This window comes from Falco naumanni, chromosome 2 (genome assembly GCF_017639655.2).
Source record: "Falco naumanni isolate bFalNau1 chromosome 2, bFalNau1.pat, whole genome shotgun sequence".
Taxonomy (NCBI): Eukaryota; Metazoa; Chordata; class Aves; order Falconiformes; family Falconidae; genus Falco; species Falco naumanni.
The window spans coordinates 119,628,978-119,646,524 of NC_054055.1; the positions used below are offsets into that span (position 1 = coordinate 119,628,978).

The 17,547-nt window shown below is 41.3% G+C and overlaps 1 protein-coding gene across 2 annotated transcripts in view; it reads left to right on the plus strand.

The window, feature by feature from the left end:
• Nucleotides 1-17,490, plus strand: part of CIP2A (cellular inhibitor of PP2A) — a 28,172-nt gene extending 10,682 nt beyond the window's left edge. For both annotated transcript variants that reach the window (XM_040583104.1, XM_040583105.1), the window contains 11 exons: nucleotides 829-970; nucleotides 1,693-1,792; nucleotides 2,663-2,781; nucleotides 5,731-5,923; nucleotides 9,297-9,371; nucleotides 9,455-9,565; nucleotides 10,290-10,486; nucleotides 12,177-12,290; nucleotides 14,091-14,173; nucleotides 14,745-14,884; nucleotides 15,964-17,490. In XM_040583104.1, the coding sequence (XP_040439038.1) occupies nucleotides 829-970; nucleotides 1,693-1,792; nucleotides 2,663-2,781; nucleotides 5,731-5,923; nucleotides 9,297-9,371; nucleotides 9,455-9,565; nucleotides 10,290-10,486; nucleotides 12,177-12,290; nucleotides 14,091-14,173; nucleotides 14,745-14,884; nucleotides 15,964-16,134 (1,445 nt within the window). In that variant the 3' untranslated portion in view covers nucleotides 16,135-17,490. The remainder of the gene's footprint in view (nucleotides 1-828; nucleotides 971-1,692; nucleotides 1,793-2,662; nucleotides 2,782-5,730; nucleotides 5,924-9,296; nucleotides 9,372-9,454; nucleotides 9,566-10,289; nucleotides 10,487-12,176; nucleotides 12,291-14,090; nucleotides 14,174-14,744; nucleotides 14,885-15,963) is intronic.
• The last annotated feature ends 57 nt before the right edge of the window (nucleotides 17,491-17,547 follow it).

A 17,547-nucleotide genomic window follows, 5' to 3' on the forward strand; every position in this document is an offset into this window, starting at 1 on the left:
TGACGTAGAATTATAGAATAATTTAGGCTGGAAAAGACCTTTGAGATTATAAAGTCCAACCGTTAGCCCAGGACTGTGAAGTCCATCACTCAACCATGTCCCCGAGTACCACATCTACACATTTTTTAAGCACCTCCAGGGATGGTGAGTCTACCACCTCCCTGGGCAGCCTGTTTCCGTGCATGACCACCCTTGCAGTATAGAACGTTACAGAACAGTATAGAAGTAATTTGCAGATCAAAAATGAAGATGAGTGTTTTCTGTTGAAACTGCGAGGGGAGTTTGGGTGGCCGTGTTCTTGGTCTGTATTCGCCTGGCTAAGTCAGGTGCAGCTCCCAGCCAAATATGATGCAAATCTAGATCAGCAAAACAAGGAAAAATAACATGGAATGGTAACAGTTTTGCATTCCTGTTTTAGTCCTTAGTGTTCCCAGGGTCATGTAGTAAGGAGGACATGCCTGCAGGACATAGTCCTGCATCTAAGCTGAGCTCTGTGAGAAAAGTCTTTGCTAGCTCACTCCTAGATAACTAATTCTTCTATTAGGAACTGATTGTTCACTGCCTTTTTTCATCATCTTTCTTAGGCCACTCACTGTATTATGGTTTCCCTTAGCTGTCTGTTTCCAAGTAAGTGCGTGTTTTTTATTGAAAAGGAAGCTTACTTGGCATGTGAGTTAAGCGTGGCTTAGCTGGGTTTTAAAAGCATTTTTGGAGGCTCTTGTGCTGTGATACACTTAACTCTTGCATCCTTTATTATTAGAAAATGTTGGGTTTTGGTGCAATACCCAAGTATAGGTATATATTAAGTTTATTCTTAACTTGATCTACTGCTCTGTAGAGATGACCTACTGAAAAAGCATGCCTCAAAGATACTGACGGCCAGCCAGTGCACATCTCTAATAGAACACCAGTTTGCTTGTAGTGGAATTGATACTGCTTTTGGGACAAAAGTAGTGGATTCTAAAATGTGGTGAGCACATGAATTTATCTAAGCTAATTTAGCAAGACTTGTATGAGAGTTGTGATATTGTTCGGATGGTAAGTATATTGTAGTTTAAAGTACCATCTAAATGGACGTAAACAAATTCTGTTTTTAAATAAAACAGTATTTCTATGGCAATAGAAAGTAACGTTGCTAGTCAGTTCAAAGAGTGAAACCAAACTTAAGCATTCAGATCTTGTTTTCAGCATAAGCTGGAGATCCACATAGGAGCAGTGTCCTTAAATCTCATGCAGTAGTTCAAGCTTACCAGAACTGTTTGACACCTGATTTTTTGTTTTATGCAACCAGAGTTCAAAAATATCACTCATCAATATGGGAGGGAATTGTACTGCACTGAAAATGGAATATACATTCCTTCAGCTCGGTGTCATTAACCTGGATGTGGATATAACTAAGAGTAACATGGCCAAAGACCAGTGAGGTATAATTGGACCTACGATTAAACCCTCCTCACGGTTTTTTTGGTCTTCACTGTTGCCATCCTTGGCATGCTGGAGAAGTTCAGCAGCGTGCCCAAGGAACTTGGTGATCTCTCTTGGTGTTGGCATTGTTGCCTTGCTAGACGTATTTAATGCCTTTTTGAAGGTTGGGGGTTTTTTTGATTGACTGAATTTATTTATCAGTGCTGATCTGGCAAATCTCACTGCCTTTTTTCACCTACTGTGCTTTTCTATTTGTATGTTTGAAAGCAAACTCGCTGCTGATATTATTTTGAAAACGCTTGATCTTATGAGCAGACTTAAGCAGGACGTATGTGGTATGGAGGTCAGCTTCTACAAAATGCTACAGGTATGATTTTAAAATTTCTGGTGAAATGTGTCTATGAAGGGAAGTGTCGCTACACTACAGTAGTTCTAATTCTGACAGGTTTGCATGGTTATCTCTGAAGTGGTAGAACTTCTAGAAAAATATAGTCCCCTGCGCACAATTCTTTAAAGTTGTTTCATTGTTTATCCTTCTAAGATAAGAGCAGTTTTCTTTTACTCCAGTCATTTATTTCAGTTGTGCTTGTTAAACCATAGTTTGGCCGCCTGGTAAGAATTATTATTTTAAGAATTCATTAGGTCTGCAATTTAAAGGTAGCAAACCAGGAAAAAGTTATCACAACCATATAATTATTTGTGGGGTTGGTTACTGTTAAATGTATACCTCTAATTTGTGACTTTGCATAGTCAAAACAGTTTCTGCTAATTATTGGTCAGATCGTACCTTAACAATTTACATTGTAGATGGAAAAATAATCCAGACAGTCAGACGCTTCCTGCTGTTTTGGAGGATTTTCTTTCAAGAATGGGAGTTGCGTAATTTAATGGGTAGCAATGAGAGTTTTACAGTCCTCAGGAAATCCTTATAAAACTTAAGCTTCTGACCCTTTATGATGGAATTCAAGCACTTGAAAACTTAAAGGAATTAAGTAGTCTCTTTGCCGGTTACCGGGAAAACACGTTTCTAAATACTCTGAAGTATAAGCTATTTTTAAAAACGCTTCTGTTGAATTCAGGCTGAGAAACTTAGAAGGGCAAACTTTAAGGAGGTAGCTTAAGTTCTGAATAAAACATTTCTGTGTTCGTGGGCCTTGATATTGTGATGTCTGGGTGGTTGTGTTTGGTTTTTTTTTTAACTGTTATCTTGTTTTGACTAAAGTAGTTTCTTTTTTAGGATCAACGCTTGATTATGCCTTTGACATTTGCTTTAACATCAGATGACAGAGAGCAGGTCCAAATGGGGCTTAGAATACTGTTTGAGGCTGCGTCCTTACCAGATTTTCCTGCCATAGTGTAAGTTTATTTTTGTGATAATCTGGTAGGATTTGACATTTTTATGGGCTTAGTGATACTCGTGTTTCTTGGCATGTTACTTTCAATTCATCAGAGACAGAAACTTTAGAAGAATTGTCTTGTTTCTTTATCTGCAGTTAAGAGAGAGTAATGATCTTGGAGGCCGGAGGAAACAGTTCATATGCTGATGGTATTCAATTCACATCGCATTCTAGAGAGCGTAGTAGTGACTGACTTCTGTCCCGCAGGGTTCATTTATCTGGCGACTGTGCCTGGAACTTTCTACTTGGAGTGCATCTAATATTCTGTCAGATTTCTCTCTCTACTGAACTTTCAGACATGCCATTTTTCAGTTTCTAAAGCTTTGCTTACCCTTTTGCAGTAACTTCCAAGAAAGAACAGAACAGAATACACAGGCAGATGGCAGTTCAGGTAGTATTTAAGGTGGTCTAAACAGGAGAAAAAATACTGAGGAAACTATTTGATGGAGTCCTTATTTCTGTAAATGTAATAGGAAAAAATGATCATGTGTGTAGGATCACAACACTAGACTTCAGGAGAGCAGATCTTAGCCTTTTTCATGATCTGCTTGGAAGAATCCCATGAGAAGTAGCCCTGGTGAGAAGAGGGATTAAGGAGAGTTGGTTGATATTTTTTAAGGTTTTTTTCCCCTTCTGCCCAATCCTCTTCACCCCTCCTCCCCAGAGGATCATTTTCTCCAAGGCCTTAATAGTCCATCTCATCCCAAGCAGCAGAAAATTGAACATGGCAGGAAATTTGCAAGGAGCTCCTGACAAATGTTAAATATAAAAAGGAAGCATTCAGGAGGTAGAAGCAGGCACAGGTGACCTGGGAGGAATACAGAGAACCTGTCTCAAGTATACAGGGATGGGATTAGAAAAGCCAGAGCTCACCTGGAGTTGAACCTGGCAACAGATGTGAAGGGCCACAAGGAAGACTTCTACCAGTACTTCAGCAGTAAGACAAAACTAGGAAAAAATGTGTGCCTTTCTGTTGAATGGGGCTGGAGACCTGGTGACAAAGGACATGGAAAAGGTTGACATACTCAATGCCTTGTTCACCTTGGTCTTCAGTGGTATGATTTGCCTTTGGGAGTCCTAGGAAAGCAATGGGAGCAATGGGAAAGGTCTAGAGGAGGGAAGACTTATCCTGGGTGGTGGAGGATCAGGTTATGGAACAGGTGGACAATCCGAAGTCCACAAGACCTGACAGTATGCACCCATGAGTGCTTAGGGAGTTGGCTGGTGTCATTGCAAGGCCACCCCAGGTTACCTTTGAAAAGTCAGGGCAGTTGGGAGATATTCCTGAGAACTAGAAGAAAGCAAATATAACTGCCGTCTTCAAGAATGGCAAAGATGGTCAGTAGCACCCTGGACTGCATGAGGAAGAGTATCGCTGGCAGGTTGAAGGAGGTGATAATTCCCTTCTGCTCAGCCCTGGTGAGACCACTTCTGGAGTGGGGTGTTCAGGTCTGCACTCCCCAGTGCAAGAGGGATGTAAACTCACTAGAGTGAGGGTAGTGAAGTGCCATTAAGGTGACTGATGAAGGAAGATGCTCCTTCCTCAGTCACACAAGATGCGGCTGAGAGAGCCAGAATTGTTTTGTTTTGAGAAGACTTGTGGATTTTGTGGATGTGTATAAATGTCTGATGGAGAGGAACAAAGCAGATGGAGCCTGAGGCTTCTCAGTGGTATCCACTGACAGGAGAAGAGGTAGCCACGAACAGAAATGTAAGAAAAAAAACACCCTTGATTTCTTAGATTTAAAGAAAAAGCCTTTTACTGTAAGGGGGGGTCAAACACTGGGAAAGGTTGCCCAGAGAAGTTGTGCAGTCTTCCTCCTTTGAGACAGTCAGAACTACTGGACGTAGTCGTGGACAGCGTGTTTAGGAGTGTGAGTGTTGAATGGGATGGTCTGTAGAAATCCCTTTCAACCTCAGCTTTTCTGTGGTCACATGATTTTGTGGATATAGGAAACATTTATTTTTTTTTAATGGCCAATAACAAAAAGTCTGGCTGGAAGAATGAAGAATCTGTACAATCCAATATGATTGGAGTTGTGCGATGAAATGGCCAAATAACATGTCTATACATGCAAGTTAAAACTAGGCTTTGTTCACTTAAGCAATTGAGACAGCACTTCAGTGAAGTGGTTGGGATAATTACCAATTAAGGAATTTAACAAGAGGAAAAGATTTTTGACTGGTGCCTCAAAAATCAGCTCTCTTGACTCTCTCTGATTTGGAACATGTCATTCGTAGCTGCCTTGAAAATACCAACCAGAAGTTACATGCAGACACTGGAGTATAGGTATTGTAATTCTGTCTAAGCTTTTATGTTCTCTTCCCTGTCCAAATTTTAACTGATTGCACTCTTATCTGTATACTTAAACTCTGGTTAAAAAGTAGAAAATTAAATGTGCTGTACTCAATATAGTATTGTAAAATAGCATCGCAGGCAAAGAAAAACTAAGGTTTATTGGTTGCACTCTGCCTTTTTATGATTCAGTCTTTTTATGACTAATAAAAATTCTCACTAAATGCCTTCTTGATCTTCTTACTTACAAACAGCGGCCTAGTTAGTTTGAATAGTGGTGTGGGAAATAACCTGTCTCACAGACTAATAAGAGACAGATGATCTGTTCTCAAGAAGCGCTGAACACGGTGCCCTTTCTGGTGAGGTACTGCATTTGTTTCTAAAGGTTAGCCATGACAGGCTTTCATTTTTTCTGCTTTCTGTATCTCCGGACAGCTTGGGCACATGTCTGATGCTACATCTTAATGCTGTGTGATAATGCAAATATGACTGTTCTGTAATCTGTTTTCAACGAAAGAGAAGTTAGTTATGTTATGAAACTGTTATCATCTTCAATCCTTGCAATGATATTTGTAGCAGGTTGTTTCATTTATAGCCTTTATGTTTATACAGGCTTGGTGAAAGCATTGCAGCAAATAATGCTTACAGGCAACAAGAAATGGAGCACGCATCAAAAAGGATCCAAACGCAGTCACCCTTGACCAGCATTTCTTTGGTGAGGTGTTCTTCATCCTGTCCTTCTAGTGACGAATCCACAACTTCAAATATTCAGGAATTAATACAAAAACTTCATTCTGGACTAAAGGTTAGTAGAATTTATATACCCTTGTTAAATACTGACTTTTTTTAACAGAAATTAAAATCCAAGTGTCAGGCTATAGCACGTGTGTCAGTTAAGTTCAGTTTAGATTCTTGCCTGTTTAGAACGTGCTCCGCTTAGCGAGCTCCTGAGCAGAATTCAGTGATGATTCTTTGTACTACATCAGAAGCTGGGCTCCTGAAGATCCCTTTCTCCAGTGGTGTTGCCCACACTCATCTGACATCTGTCTGCACATCTGACAGCTATAGTCTCAACAGCTTAGACGTGCTGGGACATGTATAAGTGTCCTCCTCCCCCTGCTCCCCGAGAAATAACCTGTGATAAAATACAGATGATATGCTGCTTTAGAAGAGTATGGTGCAACGCTTGTATGCCTAAACATGCATACAAGCATTTTGCTTTTCTTGCCTGTAGCTGACTCTTTCACATCCGCAGTTCAATTTTTGTGGCCTTTTTGGAAAGGCACTGTTACTACTTCAGAAAAAAGTTTTTGTTTCCCTCTGCAGCATCATGCATTGCGAATGAGACACTCCTAACAGGGACCACAGACAGTGTGCTGTTTTGTGGGCCATGCTATCAGATACTGAATATATTTCCTCTTTCTCTTTTCTGTTCAAAGCAAGTTAGTAGCTTTGTAGCTGCTTTAGACTGAGTGATGGATGATTACTTCTATTTTCTTCTGGCTTAAAAGAACTGTATGCAAATTGGGAAAATGAACAAAGTGCCTGTTAACAGCTTGAGATCATAGAATCATGCAGGTTGGAAAAGACCCTTGAGGTGGAGTCTAACTGTAAACCTGACGCTGCCAAGCCCACCCTTGAGTCGTGTCGGAGTGCCGCAGCTGCATGGCTTTTAAAGACCCGTGGGGATGGTGACTCGGCCATGTCCCTGGGCAGCCTGTGCCAGTGCTTGACAACCCTTCTGGGGAAGAAAATTCTCCTAATATCCAATGTAAATGTCCCCTGGCACAACCTGAGGCTGTTTCCTCCTGTCCTGTTGCTTCTTTACTTGGGAGAAGAGACTGACCACTACCTGCCTACTGCCGCCTTTCAGGTAGCTGTAGGGAGTGATAAGATGATAAGATCCCTCTGGGCTGAGCGCCCCCAGCTGCCCCCCCTTCCCCCCCTGCCCAGCTCTGGACACGCTCCAGCCCCCCTACGTCCCTCTGGGCCTGAGGGGCCCGAAACTGAACCCAGGGCTCGAGGTGCGGCCCCACCAGCGCCGAGCACAGGGGCACGGGCACTGCCCTGGCCCTGCTGGCCACACCGTTCCGGATCCGAGCCAGGGTGCTGTTGGCCTCCTGGGCCACCTGGGCACACTGGGGGCTCATGTCCGGCCGGCTGCTGACCAGCACCCCCGGGCCCTTTCCATGGGGCAGCTTTGAGCCGCTCTGCCCCCAGCCCGCAGCGCTGTGGGGCTGGTGTGACCCACGGGCAGGACCCGGCACTTGGCCATGTTGAACCTCACACAACTGGCCTTGGTCCATCCCCCAGCCTGCCCAGACCCCCTGCAGAGCCTCCTGCCCCCAGCACGTCAGCACTCCCCCCAGCCTGGTGCCAGCTGCTACAGTTCAGAGGTTAAAGATGACTCCAACACCGCTCCGGGAATGCGGCTTTTCCCGCGGGGGGGTGCGTGTGGCCGGGGCGCGCCGAGTGTCGCAGCCGCCCGGCTCGGGGAGGCAGCCTGGGCGCCGGAGCTGCCGCACGTCGGGAGCCGCGGGCGCAGCCCCGCGTTGGCCGCGCCGCCCCGGCAGCCTTTCCCGTGCCTGGGGGCTTGGGGCGAGGCCTGGGGGGCGGCGGGGCCGGGCGGCTGCTGGCGGCGGCTCCCTGCCCTGTCGCGGGGCGAGTGCCGAGGGGCGGCAGGAGAGAAGGGAGCGGGCGAGGGGGCGCGGGGCTGAGCGGCGGCGGCACGAGGAGGGCCGCCCGCAGGGTCCCCGGGGCGCAGCCCGGAGGCGGCGGGGGCCGGGGCCGCGTGCCCCGCGGGCGGTGCCGGGAGAGGCCGCGCCCTGGGTGCCGGCGCCGCGCGCCCCGCCCTCTGGCCCGTGGGCTGCCCCGGCGGCGGGCGGCGCACAGCGACCCCTAGTGGTGTGCGGCCGCTCGGCCCCGCCCCCGGCGCCCCCCGCCTCGGCTTCGCGCCCCGCTGCGGGGACACGGGGCACTCTGCGGCAGCGCCCCCCGCCCCTTGTCGGAGCTGACAAGAACGACCCTCGCCGAGGGACCGGCTCCGCTCCGCCGCTGCAGCGATCGGGCAAACGGCCCCGGCAGCCGGCGCTGCTTCGCTACGGGCGCTGCCGCCGCCTTCTCCCCCCGCGCCTGGTTGCCGGGGCCGCCCCGCAGCGCTGCCCGTGCGCCTGGCTGTGCTGCTGCCGTTTTTCAAGGGAGAAAGCTATCTAGGAATTGAGCCAATCTTTTCTTAGACCTTCTAATTAGTAGACTTTTCCTTTAAAAATCAATAGACACATTAACTTAAAATATCCAGTACTCCATCTCTGTGCGTTCCATGTGTTGTGTGAAGCTCAAATGTATGTAAAAATAATACTAAAAAAAAAAACCTCAGAAAATACTTTTAATAGTATTACCATACAAAAGAGTGAAGGGAAGTTCTAGAAGCGTTTCTTACAGTAGTAGTATGTAAAAGGACATAGAGCTGGCAAGTTCGCAAGCAGAAAAAGAAACTTGTTTCCTACTTTAGGGACAGGAAAATGAGAACTGGAGCTATGTGGGGGCTGCTGCAAATATGCCAAAAAAAATCTTATCTAATGGGTCAAATGGTGCAGAGACGGTAGCTTCTCCGTAGGTGGGATGGCTTGCACTTGGCATGCATCAGCATATATCACCAGCTGTTCAAAACTGCTGTTATAGTAGTATTGCCTTAAGAAAAAACATCTCAAAACAAGTAGCAGTCTCACTTGACTTGGGCATTTATTTTAATAAACACTTCAGACTTGTTGTGTGATATATGGTAAATTTCCTTTAGCAAGTCAGTGGGCTAACATAGTAAGTCTGCTCTGGATACTATCCTTTAAGAACAACTTTCCTGGGCCTTTTGTGATAATCTATGTGTTGAGAAGGCTATGGTATATGAATAAGGATTTTTAGCCACGTGTATTTTGTGCTGTAATTATTTGGATGTATTACTTCAGGTTTCCTATGAGGGGACTGCTAATTCTCCAGCAAAGATTAGACCAAGGGGAATCATTTTAGAGTGTGATGTTACTCTTTCGCAGTGCTGGACTGATAGTCTGAACTGAAAAGCTAGTGGACAGGTAGGATTCACAGAACTGAGCTCTTTAGGCACATGTTACCTGGCTAAGTAAATACAAATTTAGGGTAGCAGTAATTGGAAACTCCTTTCACAGATGAAGGAGCCGTTCCCCGATATGAGGATATCTGATATAATGGATGTCTACGAGCAGAAGCTGTCAACATTAGCAGTGAGTACAGCCTAACATGTATGGGTACGTTGCTGTCTGTGCATTCAGAACGCGTTCATGACAAATGTTCTTCTTGCGTGCAGTCTAAAGAAACAAGGCTGCAAGAGCTTTTGGAAGCCAAGGCAGCAGCTCTGGCTCAGGCTGACAGGCTGATGGCTCAGTACCGATGTCAGAGAGCCCAGGCTGAGTCCGAGGTAAGGAGCTTCCTTCTGGGACCCGGGTGGGACTAATAATTGTGTGGGTAGCTTTACCTAGGATTGCACGCGTTGGAATTCTATGCTGCTTAGCTGTAAGCTACACTTGCAAGTTAGGACAGTCTTAATTTTCATCATAAACATCCTGGTTTCCTCTGGATTGTTTGGAACAGTTTTCTTCTAATGTCTGTTTCCCTTGTGGGAAGTTTACAAAAGTAACCTCCTGTAGTGATAATGGTTCGTCAGCCATAAGTGTTAATTTAATGGTAGTAATCTTAAAAATAAAGCCACTATTCTATATAGAATTTGCTGGTATAGGAAAACTGTTGCCTGTTTGTACCTTTTAATAACTTGTCAAAGATGAAATTGCAAACAAAGGTTGCTTCTGTGCAGTATATATTTGAGGTATGCATTGAAAACTCAGAATCATTTCTATTCTTTAAATGTTACAGTGAAGATTGGGCTGCAGATTACTGAATCCATACCTAAAATGTATCATCTTTTACTTTCTTCTTTCCTCTCCCCTTACACTGTCTATAAAGGGAGCTTAAAGGAATTTAGTGAACAAATTAATTTGTGGTTAACATTAGGTGAGAGAAATCCTTTTCTTAGCGTAGCTGATGGTATTTTAGCATTAGATCTATGGCCTGAAGTATGCCTATTACAAAGTGACTTGTGAAACAGAATTGCTTGTAACTGTGGGGGTTATCTTTCCACTCAAAAGGCAAGAACTCTTGCTGCAATGTTGAAGGATGCAGAACGAAAAAATGAAGAACTTAATGATTTGCTGAAAGCTCAGCAGGTAGAATCTGAAAGAGCACAGACTGATGTTGAGCAGCTCTTTCAACACAACAGGAAATTACAAACAGTTGCTGAAGAACATGAAATACTGAAAAAATCCTCTGTTGATCTTCTTCAGAGGTAAGGCACGTAAGATCTTGAAGCAAATACTTTGTATTCAAAGAGCAGTGAAGCCCTTTTTACTGGGCTAAGAACGTTAGAAGGGCAGCATTACATGCTACTTCATGTTTTTAAGTGAAAAATTTGGGATTTTTTTCTTTCTTCTGTATGCTTGTCAGAGGTTAACTTAAGTCATTCAAGAAGTCAATGTGTTAAATGAAACAACAACTGAAGTTGAAGGTCCGGTTCAGGAAACAGCATGAACTTGATATAAAAAGGAGCATTGTTCTCTAAGAAAAATTAACAATGCTTAGTTTCTATTAGTATTATACCGTATTCTTGGCGTCTTTCTTTCATCTTACATGCTGTCTTGACATGCTATAAATAATCTGGAGCAGCAGCCATGAGCTGTATGTCTGCATGAGGTAGGAGCTTGCATCTTTGATCACTTCTGTAGCAAATTTGACTGAAATTAGGTAAAAGTGAGGTTGGAAGGATAGAGGCACTTGCGTGTCCTAAATTATTTATAAGCATTATTTCTTTATGATCTTAAGCTCAAAAAGGACATGTGAGACACAAAAAGTATGTAAAATTAGAAACTATTTTTTATGTTTATGAAAATAGAATGTGCTTTGGAAGAATAAGAGCTTGAAAGAGCTTTGGCTTTTCAGCTCATATCAGCTGTCCCCGTCACTAGGTGTCAGCAAGGCAAAGAAGCTGACTAAATTGAGAGCAAGTTTCTTGCTTAAATAATGGGTAGCAGGTATTATATGAGACAATTTTGGAGGCATATTGCTGCCTGTAAGGGAGTCACTGAGGGAGGAAATATGTATAAAACTTTTTTCCATGATGGGGGTTTCTTGAGTCAGTATCTAGTGTGGTCACTATGGAAGTGCCTCTTTTTTTTTTGCTTGAATTGTATGTAGCCATATGCTCGGTGAACACTTATTTGACTAGTTCATGTGAAATAAACCAGCCTCTGTCTAGTATCTAATAGTTGTAAATTCTCCAAAATAGGAACAAATAGCTTATAACGTGTTATAAACCTTATAATGTGTTTATAAAGCAAAAACTTGCTTTCTAAACAATCTGCACGCTTTAAATATGCTGTTCCATAAAAACAATCTGATAACTGACACCAGGGGAGAGAATTTTCTTTTAGTAGGAACACATTTGCTCAGAGTGTGATATCTGCTTCATAAACTTGTATTAAATGCACATTGCATCGTTTTTAGTATCACGAGACAACTGGAGGTCCTAGACTGACTCAAAGGGTCCTTTAAAAGATGACTGAAAATAGCTAATTTATAATTGTTTGTATATATCAAATTTCTAAAGGCATCTGTATGTTTTGTCAGTTCCTAAGAGTTTTCTAATGGAGGAAGGTTGTTTCCTGATAATTAATAATCAAGAGTATGTAAGGGATCCACTGAAGGTTGATTTGTTGGTTTTTGCTTGGGTTTTTTTTTTTCTATCTCCAAGTATGTTCATTTAACAAACAAAAAAACACCCAAAAAACCCCAACACCCAAACAACAACAACCAGAAAATCCTGAACTGACCCCCCCCTCCCCCTGCAAACACCTTGCTTTTAGCTTGAGTGGGATGATTGCAGACATGATGTAAAGTATTTTTATTTGACAAACTATTAAAGTAAAAGCTTTTCAAAAGTACTTATAGCCTTCAACCACAACCCTGTAATTAATTTGTAGGTATGAAACAACTGAAAGACAATATAAAGATCTACAGATTACATGCAATTCACTAAATAAGCAAATGGAGGCAGTGAAGAAACTAAATGAATCACTTAAGCAACAGAATGACAGGTAAGTTCAGTTCAGTCTCGTTAAAGCAAATTAAAGATAAACAGTAATACTAAATGGCATTTTAGTCTCAATTTTTCAACTGTGCTTTAAGTAACATCTAAGAAATGGAGTTAGTGGAAGCAAAATAAGCTTCATTGCTTTGTTATGTGTATGTTAGATGAAAATCCATAGTAGTGACTTTGGTGGTTTATTTTGTTTACTGCTGTTATTGGTTGGGAGCAGAGAGGAATATCTACAGACTTCGGTGACAATAGGAATTAAAGAGCAATGAAGACAACGCAATTCTTGGGGGGGGGGTTGTGGGGGGGAGGTGTTTTTTGGTTGTTGTTGAGTTCTTAAATGCTGTTACCACCCAAGGATTTCCACGTATTCCCTTTTAGCCTGCGAGGTTCCTCTGTAATGTTATAGATCAGGAAAAAAAAAAAAAAACACCCAACCCTGCTAAACTGATAAATTTTAAAAATATATTGGAAATAGTGATGGTTGGTATTCTGTCTGTGGTATAAAATATCATTCCTCGACCATGAAACTAGCATTACTTATGTCTTCTTGAGGACTACCTATAATTTTTTTCCTTTTTGACCTTTCACCAATATAACCTAGGGAATAGGGTTCCTCTTTGAGAGGTTTTATTTAATACTTAATTTTGCAGAAGATAACTTTTAAAATATGCTTACAGGCAGACCTTGTATTCAGTTTAGAAATAAAACTTGGTTTTACTTGCAAAGTTTAGTTCATCCTTCCAGGCTGTTGCCTTGTCAGTAATCAGAGCAGTCCCAATCACTGCCTTGAATTCTGATTCAAATGGAAAAAAATTCATACAGATACATCCGTTTGGTTCGGAATAAATTTGGACACTTACTTTTGCTGATGCAATACGCGGCTCAGTGTAATTGGGAGATATTCTGATAAAAGCTGCCCCTCTCTAAAGGTGGGTTGGGGGAGCAGTTATTACGTAGATATTCTTGAACTGCCACAAATAAGATGAAGGCCATGGAAATATATTCCCTCCCATCTTACTAGAGGCTGCAGCTTAGAAACTGGTAGGTAGGAAGTGGATAAACAAGTAAATGAGCGACAGCAGATGCCATTTAGGCTAGGCAAAATTAGGCTAGCTAGTAACGGAAAAAGTAGATTAGCTTCACAGAGTATAAAGCACTGGGATTATAGTTATAATGCTGGTAGATGACAGTACCTCTGTATTAAATGATTGTGGAAGTAAAATAATTATCCTAACTAGCAAAAGCTGAAGCAGACATATGTGGGATACGGCAGTATCGTATGAAATGTATACCGAGTGTTTGCAACAATCTGGAAGATGTTCAGAACGGTCTTGGAAAATCTTTATGCATAAATGGGCTTGCATGGATAATACCTGAAGCATTTTACTAGCGGTATTGTTGATTTAGGAGCATACCAATAGCTAAAGCCCCAGCATCCTTAGTCACTAGTGGCGGTGAATTTTGAGTTGGGTTGAATGACACTGTCAGTCCTGTCAGGGTATTTTGAATGCTTTGTGGCTGTAATCAAAAGCGACAGTTTCTGGTGTTTAAGCTCCAGGGATCAACCTTTTCAGTAGTTTCTACGGTGGCTCTATGACCAGAGAAGGGAAATGACTTTTTTAGGGGGGGAAATGGAAATAAAATCTGTCTGTGCTCATACCTTGCAAATTCATAGGTTTGATCATTTGAAGCTCTGACATAGCTGGAAATTACACAGAAATCATTCCAGCTTCTTAGGACAGAGAAATGGCAGCATATCTCACTTTGATCATTAAAATGTATTTCTTTGCAACTTTAGGACTGCCGCACAATTGGTAGAAACTGAACATCACAGAAAAGAATTAGAGCAACAGCTACAGGAGAGAGATGGCAAAATAGCAAGTAAGTCACTTACCTAAAGGTCACTGAGCCTTGAGAACTAACTAGATTAACCAGGTGTTATTAGGGGCTCTAGATAAGCAGCTGTATCTTACCAGTAACTTGTAAACCTTAAAAGTTAGCCAGGGATACATAATTTAAACAGTTGAATGTAACAAATACAGATTTCTAATTTTTTTTGGAAAGCACACATAAATTTGATTTCCCAGACTATATGGACCTCACTAAATCTCTGCACATCATCATATGTCCCTTCAGGATCTTTATACAGCACGTCTATTAGAACCATTTTCTGTAGGAACTGCAGATTCCAAGAGCTTAATTTAACTTTTCTGCAAATGACTGGAAGCAACCGCTAAAGCCTAGCAGTAGGTGGCACTACTCAGTAATTCAATTATTAGCAGCCAGCTGAGTCTAAAAAAGAAAAAAAACCACCAAAAAATAAACAAACAAAAAAACCCCCACCCAAAACAAAACATAAAAACAACAAAACCCCCTCAAACTTGTTTCCCAGGCAGTGCAGTATCTCTTTTAAGTTTGGCAACTCATCTTTTAATGTGTTTGTTTTCTTAAGCCTTGCAACAGAAAATAAAAGTTCTGGAAGAAAATCTGAAAGCTCAGCAGAAAGAAAAAACGGATATGGAACAAGCTATAGATATGCTTAGAAAGGAATTAAGTAAAACAGAGCAAGCAAGGAAAGAACTGAGTATCAAGGTAAGGAATTATTTGCGCCTGCATTCTAGAGACTGGAATTTTAGGTATCTGTTTAACTGATGAAGTTGGTAAATCAATAGTTCAGTAGTAAATTAGGTAAAGAATCTAGAGTAGTCTGTGTAGTGGACAAGAACAAATTCTCTCAAATTTAATGGCATGTCTTTTGAGTAGCTGAACTTGGAATTTAAGAGAGAAGTAGTCAAGGTCAGGTTCTAATGAGGCTGTATGAAGCATGGTGTGTGAGTACGTAACGTCTGAAAGGAGAAAAAAAACAACAAAAAATAAATGTGTAGTACAATATTAAATAAGTAGCACATTCTTCTTCAGTAGTTTTGACTACTGTAAAATACAGATTGGCTTACTTTCTCCCCTTGTGTCCTGAATTAAGGTACATATGTACACACCAAAATGCATCTGAATTTGGTCTTTGAAATTCTAATAAAATATCTATTTTTATATCTAAGAAAAATAGTCTTTTTTCAAGAGAGAGACCAGTTTGGCTATACCACATTAACAGGGTAGTATTTAAAAAAGCCAAAACTAAATCCCTGAAACTTTAGTGCAGCCTGTATGTTCTTGCCTGTAGGTAAGGCTCCCTGTAAACTCTCAAGGCAGAGCTTCATCTTTCATGCAAACTGATCAGCAAATAGCTAAGTGTGCAGTCTGGCAAATGTATTTACCATATTTCCATTTCCCTGGAAGCAAAGTCTAATCTCTCCAGGCAAGATTATCCATATATAGCAAATATTTCCATTGTTCCCAGTAAATACTTACTGTGGGGGGCTTGAAATGAAATGTGGATGGTTGAACTCTGAACACTTCTGCTTAAATAGGGCTATGATAACACGGGGGTTGGTGCTTTCCCATAGTATCTTAACATTTTGAAATGTGGCAGTAGCTGTAATCATTCATGTGCACCACCTGTATAACTGAGTGATTTTTTTGAAACAAACTTGTAATTTTAAAACTTCTTTTTAATTACTTGCTTAAATTCACCGCCAGGCCACTCAGCATTCATTCTATCGTGTGGTTTTCAGTTGATAATGGAGGAAATCATAACATTTTGTTTGTTTCTACAGGCATCTTCTCTGGAAGTTCAAAAATCCCAGTTGGAGGGACGCTTGGAAGAAAAAGAAGCACTTGTGAAACTACAGAAGGAAGAACTGAACAGGCACTCCAATATGATTGCAATGATTCACAGTCTAAGTGGTGGCAAGTTAAGTGCAGAGGCAGTGAACCTCAGTTTATAGGGCTCTGTTAGGACTTCTAGTAGTTTATACATACGTATGAATATATGTAAAGAATTTTAAACCTGAAGCTAGCATACTGTCTGATTTGAGAAAAAAACAAACAAACAGTAACTAAAATTAAAGTAGCCTAACTATAAGCTGAGAAGGAAAAAGTAGTTAATTGTGGAAGCTTTGATCCAAAAGAACTGAGCTACTGTATAGCAAATAGGTCTTCTGGTGGTCATGGTAAGAACTATTACCATCTGTATTGGGAGCTGAACGCAACTTTTGCTAGTGACTAACCTTCCTAAATACATACAGGGAAACGTAAAGCAAAATAGGAGTCACTGTCAACGTTTTTTGTCTGTATATTCTTCTATTGGTGGTCTGGCAAGCAGCATGCTTTATAGGCTAAGCACTTTTATAACTTAATCTTGTTAATTTTGTCTCTTCTGATTAACATCATTTGTGCAGTGGTGCTTCCTGATGTCTGAGATGCAAACATAAAAATAAAATGGATATCAATTAGAACATGCTACATTGAAAGCTGTGTTTATCAGCATATTTGTGCAAGTGCTTCAAAGAGGAGTTTCTCGTTATGAGAAGACATGGATTCGAGCAAGTAGAATACGTTTAAATGACTTCTCAGCAAGTATCAACAATTAGGGAAAGCATGCTAAAATGAAATACATGAGTGTATAAATATTTCTTAAATACTAGATAATACTTTCCTAATCCTACGCTTCTTTTCATTCTTTAAAAAGATCTGCACTTTTTTGATACTCCTATCTGGTATGTGCTGGCTATTGTCAGCACTGTCGTTTTCTCCTGCACACCGACAGGATTTCATGTATTGTTCATAGTATAACTATTCAGGTCATTTTGTGCTTTAAAAAATATACTTTCATACGAAATACTAGTACTGGAATTTGATGCACGCTTTTGAAGGTACAGAACACTTTTCTGTTCTTACACGTGACATGAATAACATGTCTTTTAGCAGTTGGTAGAACTATCTCATTAGTATCTGTATTTTGGTAGAACTACCAGCATTTTGGATAATCTAATGTGTATCTTTTGCTGTAGCATTTTTGCCTTTATTTGTATCTTAATTTGTAATGGCTAGATTTTAAAATACTTGAGATTCTTTGGTTTTCAGTTGTGTAATAGATGTGTCTTGCTGAGTCTGTTCAACTCATGTCTTAAGTACAGCCTCGTACATTCTGTTGCGATTATACAACATCAGATGAATTGTATCTTTTATAACTTGTTACTGAAATACAGCTTTTATAACTTAACCACAGGTAAGGTTTATAGATATTGTTCTGGTCTCTGAAGACCAGGGGAATAAAAAATAAAATAAAAATAGCTGCTTTATTTTCTGTGGTTTATGTATTCTGTTAAGAGAGGTAAATTACAGGGATGACTGCCAAC